The sequence below is a fragment of the Galeopterus variegatus genome, unplaced genomic scaffold (assembly GCF_000696425.1).
Source record: "Galeopterus variegatus unplaced genomic scaffold, G_variegatus-3.0.2 Scaffold118, whole genome shotgun sequence".
Lineage (NCBI taxonomy): Eukaryota > Metazoa > Chordata > Mammalia > Dermoptera > Cynocephalidae > Galeopterus > Galeopterus variegatus.
The window spans coordinates 1,021,232-1,027,231 of record NW_007726229.1 but is presented as its reverse complement, the minus strand read 5'-3'; the positions used below and the strand labels follow the sequence as shown (position 1 = coordinate 1,027,231).

The 6,000-nt window shown below is 43.9% G+C and overlaps 1 protein-coding gene across 1 annotated transcript in view; it reads left to right on the top strand.

Moving 5' to 3' along the window:
* The first annotated feature begins 4,137 nt into the window (after window positions 1-4,137).
* UBA6 (ubiquitin-like modifier activating enzyme 6) overlaps window positions 4,138-6,000 on the top strand; it is a 69,436-nt gene continuing 67,573 nt past the window's right edge. The window contains exon 1 of the mRNA XM_008587349.1: window positions 4,138-4,264. Coding sequence (XP_008585571.1) covers window positions 4,194-4,264 — 71 coding nt within the window. The 5' untranslated portion in view covers window positions 4,138-4,193. The remainder of the gene's footprint in view (window positions 4,265-6,000) is intronic.

Here is a 6,000-nt window from a genome sequence, read left to right as displayed (position 1 = left end):
TCAGGAATTATATTGTATCTGTATTGCTTGATCATTGTCTAATCATTAGGTCCTAATATTTAATAGGCATTCAACAAATATTTAAGAAGTAAAGAAATGGGGAAGAGAAATTAAAGGGAGAGAAACAGAGAAATTGACAGTATCTGAGGGGTGGGCTATCCAAAGATATTTATATTTATTAACTTTAAAATAAAGAGAAAAGACATGGGATAAACTTAGTGGTAGAGCAGAACCTTGAAAGAATAGGATGTAGACCAGGTTCATTTTAATGGTCATGTAGAAACAGTCCACAACAGGATTGAGAAACCTAGATGATGCCATAGGTGAGTGACATGAAGTTTCCAGGTGTTGGAGGTGTACAATTTTGAAACTGTACAAAGGGGAACAAAGTATAATGTAGTTTTGCCTGAACTCTCATCTCTACATGAGAGGAAGCAATTCTAATTAACTAAAAAAATCATACATTACAGAAAATTATATAATGCCCAAATTCAAAGTATATGCTAATTTTTAAATTCCTGTTGATGTTTCTTCAAATACACACTCATATTTAGAATGAAGGAAAAATTCTAATGTTATAGTGTCCAACTAAATGTTGTTTTTCTAAAAAGGGTGACACAGGAGTCAATGGAAAGAGAATTAGATGAGATTAAACATGTGTTCTGGTAATCTGACAGTGATTAGCTCTATGACCTCAACCAAATTACTTACAGTGACTGGAAGCTCCTTTCTCTTACTCATAAAATGAAGGGAGCAAACTGGTTGACCTAATACCCTCTATAGCTCTAAAAATCACATGATTCTATTAAATCCATGACAGTGCTTCACAGGTAGTAAATGCCCCAAATTATTTGTTAAATGTATAACATCTTTAAATGGAATCCCAGACTGGAAATCTGGAGCTGGTACCAGCTGTATTAGTTGGCTTCTGTGGCTTGTAACAAAACACAAAGAACTGGGAGATTTATAAAAAAATGAAACTTATTGCTTACAGTTTCTGAGGCTGGGATGACCAAAGTCCAGGGAACACATCTGGTGAGGGCTTGGGGATGACTTCAGTGACACAGGATACCACATTGTGAAATGGCAAAGCAAGCAGTAACCTCCTCATTCACTCCCTTTTTAAAGCCCTCAGAACCACAGCCCTGACCACCATTATTAATCCATTTACTACTGCAAGGTCCTACAATCCAATCACCTCTTCAAGGCTCCACCTTTCAATTACCATAATAGGATTTCTCACCCTCTTAACAGTTTCCGTAGGGGCTAAGTTTCTAATACATAAATCTTGGGGGATGCAATTCAAGCTTCAATGAGTTTGGGGGGACATTCATTCTACTACATTCTGATCCTGGCCCCCCAAAACTCATGTCCTTTTCACATGCAAATACATTCATTTCATCCTCAAAGTCTTAACTTGTTTCAACTCAAAAGTCCAAAGTTCAAAGACCCATCTGTGAAATCAAAACAAGTTATGTACTTCCGAGATACAATGGTAGGACAGAGTATGTGTCCTCATTCAAAAAGGAAGAAATAGGCCAAAAGAAAGGGATAACAGGTCCCAAACAAGTTCGAAACCCAGCAGGGCAGGCATTAAATCTCAAAGCTGGCGAATCATGTACCTTGACTCCATGTTCGACGTCCAAGTCCTTGGGCAGCTCTGCTCCTGTGGGCTTTCCTGGTCACAGGCCACACTTCAGCTCTCCCAGGCTGGCATTCCACTCTGGTAGCTCCACAAGTCTGGGGTCTCCAAGGAGGTCCCGCTCTCATGGCTCCATTAGGTATGATGCTAATGGAGTTTGGCTGCTGCAACTCTGACCTCACATTTCCACTTGGCATTGCTCTAGGGAAGGCTGTACACAGTAACTCTGCCCCTGCAACAGATCTCTTCCTGGGATCCCCGGCTTTTCCACACATCCTTCAAAATCAGTGTGGAGGGGCCAGCCCGTGGCTCGCTCGGGAGAGTGTGGTGCTGATAACACCAAGGCTGCGGGTTTAAATCTTATATAGGGATGGCCGGTTGGCTCACTGGCTGAGCGTGGTGCTGATAACACCAAGTCAAGGGTTAAGATCCCCTTACTGGTCATCTTTAAAAAAAAAAAAAAAAAAATCAGTGTGGCGGCTCCCAAGCCTCCATAGCTCTGGCATTCTGTGAGCCTGCAAACTTAACACCACACGGACACCGCCAAGGCTTCTAGCTTACATTTTCCAAAGCTGTGGGTCCAGCCACACCTGGGACCAATTTAGCCACAGCTGGAGCAGCCAAAGCAGTTGGGGTGCTGGTGCTGGAAGCAGCTTCCCAGGGTGGCCCTGGGCAGCAAGCTGGTGGAGGGTGCCTCAGGCCTGTTCCCCAAGACCATTCTGTCTGCCCAGGCCTCTGGGCCTGAAATGGAAGAGTTGACCCCAGAGGATTCTGCAATGCCTTCTGGGTCTTTTCCCCTTCTCTTGATAATCCCTTTCTTTTGTACTAATCTTCTCAGCGCCATTGAATTTTTCTCATGAAAATGCTCTCTGTTTCTCTACCACATGGCCAGGCTACAAATTTTCCAAATCTTTACACCTGGCTTCCTTTTAAATTCTGGCTTTACGTCATGCCTTTGTCACCATAACTCAGCTGTTACAAGTAGCCATACAGCTTCCTGAATGCTTTGCTGTTTAGAAATTTCTTCTGCCAAATAATCTGGTTCATAACTCTTAAGTTCCAATTTCCACAAAGTTCTAGGGTATGGACACAATGCAGCCAAGTTCCTTGCCAGTTCATAGCAAAGTTGATCTTTACCCCAGATTCCAATAAGTCCCTTCTCATTTACATCTGAGACCTCCCTAGAGTAGTCTTTATAGTCTGTATTTCCATAAGCATTCTCATCACCATCATTTAACCAATCTCTAAAACATTCCAAACTCTCCCTGGTTTTCTTATCTTCTAAGTTTTCACCAGCATCTAGGCTTTTTCCAGCCTGTTCCTCCAAATTCCTTCAGCCTCTCCTCAACATCCAGTTCCAAAGCTACTTCCACATTTTCAAATACTTGTTATAAGCAACACCCCATTTCTCTGGTACCAATTTTCTGTATTAGACCATTTCTATTGCCTGTAACAAAACAAAGGAACTGGGTGATTTATAAGAAAATGAAATTTATTGCTTAGTTTCTGGGGCTGGGATGTCCAAAGTCCAGGGAACACATCTGGTGAGGGTCTTGGAGGTGACTTCAGTGACACAAGGTATCACATTGTGAAATGGCAAAGCAGAAAGTAACCTCCTCATTCGCTCCCTTTTTAAGGCCCTCAGAACCACAGCCCTGACCACCATTATTAATCCATTCACCACTGCAAGGTCCTACAATCCAATCACCTCTTCAAGACTCCACCTTTTGGGCCGGCCCGTGGCTCACTCGGTAGAGTGCGGTGCTGATAACACCAAGGCCCCGGGTTCGGATCCCTAGAAAAAAAAAAAAAAAAAAGACTCCACCTTTCAATCATCAACCATAATAGGATTTCCCACCCTCTTAACAGTCACAGGAGGGGCTAAGTTTCTAATACCTAAAACTTGGGGGACACAATTCAAGCTTCAATGAGTTTGGAGGGGGACATTCAATCTACTACACCAGCCTTCAGTTTTTTATTTAAAATGTGTTTCCTTTTCTTGCTTTGAGACTCTTTTTTTTTTTTTTTTTTTAAAGATGACCGGTAAGGGGATCTTAACCCTTGACTTGGTGTTGTCAGCACCACGCTCAGCCAGTGAGCGAACCGGCCATCCCTATATGGGATCCGAACCCGGGGCCTTGGTGTTATCAGCACCACACTCTCCCGAGTGAGCCACGGGCCGGCCCGCTTTGAGACTCTTAAGTAGGATTTCCAACGCGATCCCGTCATTTCGCAGGTCACTAGAGTCCTGTATGCTTGGCTGTGGAGCCAGAATCGATGAGTAGCTTCAGTGCTCTGGTTCTAGTTACATCTACCCGGTAGCAGTCTCAAGAGCACCGCCCCCTTCAGCCACCTGCAACACAGCCGGCCCTGCGGCCCCACCCAAACCGGAAACCAGGACGCCCCTGGGGTTGACGGGAAGGCGCTGACCAACGCCGCCCTTCTCCAGACCCGCCCCCTCTGCTGACGCCACCGCCCGCCCCTTAACCCCCACCGTCCCGCCCCCTTCCCTGCCTCCTGGTAGCCGGCGGCGGCGGCGTCTCAGGCGGCCATGGAGGGATTGGAACCGGTGGCTACTCCTCAGGGAGAAGAAGCGTCCTGCTCCTCCTGGGGGACCGGCGGGTGAGAGGACAATGCGAAGGGTGGCTAGCAGGGCCCGGGCTCCGGCTTTCTGCTTCTCCCCCTCGGTCGCCCAGGGAGCGCGCGCGAGGCCGCGGGGCCGAGCAGAGCCGGCCCTGAGAGGCGAGGGTTGCGTGCGGGGTGGGTGTGGCGTCGTGGGCTCGGGCCTCAGAGGCTCCCGGCTTTTCTGAGAAGAAAGTCCACTTCCCGCCCCTTTCAGGGCTTTCTCAGTTCCGGTTGGGGTCCGGCATCCTCCTTCCTCCGGGTCACCAGACCTGGGAGGCTCCTTCCCGTAAAATCAAAGCTACGTGCTCCTTCTTAGAAAACTATTACCAGAGGGAACTTGTTAAGGATGAATCAATGGCAGTCTGTGTACCCTGAGGCCTCTGTTGACTACAGTTTTTAAAAAGATAAAAAAGTAGCTAGGAAAAAAATACTTACTCCCCAGTTACTGTTAAGGTTCTCCTTGACGTCTTTCTTGTCCCTGCATAATTAGGGGGAAAACGTTCATGCTAGGCCCTTACGAATTTCTTGGTTAGTAGTAGTACTTCTTTCAGTCATCTCAAAATTAATAAAGCAGGTAGTTGTATCCTGCCCACTATCAGCATACACTATGTCAAAGATAGAAGTAATGGATGTATTATTTTCAGCTGTGTGAGATTGTACATCAACCTGTAGCTTTTTTGCCAGTTTGAGACTGAAGAGATGATATTGTCTCCCTTTGCCCACACTGCCACATTTACTTGGAAGATATTAGTAGTACAGACAACCTGTCCCCCTTATTTGAGGCATTTTTGATTGTCTTATACATCTTATTATTTTTTGAAATATTCTTGAAATATTACAGTGAGGTAGAACTTTCAGAAAAACAAGTGCCAGTCGCACCATTAAGTGGCAGAGCTGGTTAGAATTTCATTTTTTACTCAAGAGCTTTTCACACCAGACTATATTATAGCCTGCGGTGTAAGGAAGACATCAAGTGAAAATGTGCTAGAGATAAGATAATAGGAAACTGTATAATGAGAGATTTCATTTGTTTTCATATTTTGTTACAATGCCAAAACAGGTTTTATTGTGTATGTCTGCTTTTATTAAATAGATGATCTCTAAGAATTCAGCTATCTTCTAGTTTGACTTTGTAATTGCTAATCAAGAGTTTTTGTAGAAGTTATCCATTTAATTAGCAAGAAGGTGTTATCATTTGATGATACCAATCAGTGTTTTCAAATCCTTTGGCTTAATTTATCAATGCCAGGCCGAGAAAATTTGATTTCAAACATAAATTCCGTGCTATCACTTTGTTTTTAGAATCTTGTATTAGACAATGAGAGCCTTCCAGAAACTAGAATGGGTTGCACTTTTGCCAATATGATTTTTATCTCGGCTGTCACAGTGGCTCAGGCCCAAATGCCACAGACTGAAGGAACCATCTCTGCTTCTCACTGTGTCCTACAAATACCTTTTTTTTAAAATTATTTGTATGCCATGCTGTTAAAAAATTGGTACACAGTGCTATAAATAATAGATTACTGTAATAACTGTGTCTTGTCACCTTAGTATGTCTAGCTAAGTTTTTTTTTTTTTTAATTTCTAAAATTCATTCACTTAGCAGATTTTTTTAGTGCTTCCTTTACGCCTACTATGAGAGGTAGTAGGCAGTATAGTGGTTCAGATCTAGGCTGTGCCATTTACTTATTCTGTGACCTTGGGCAAGTTATTTAAGTTAACTTCTGACAGCC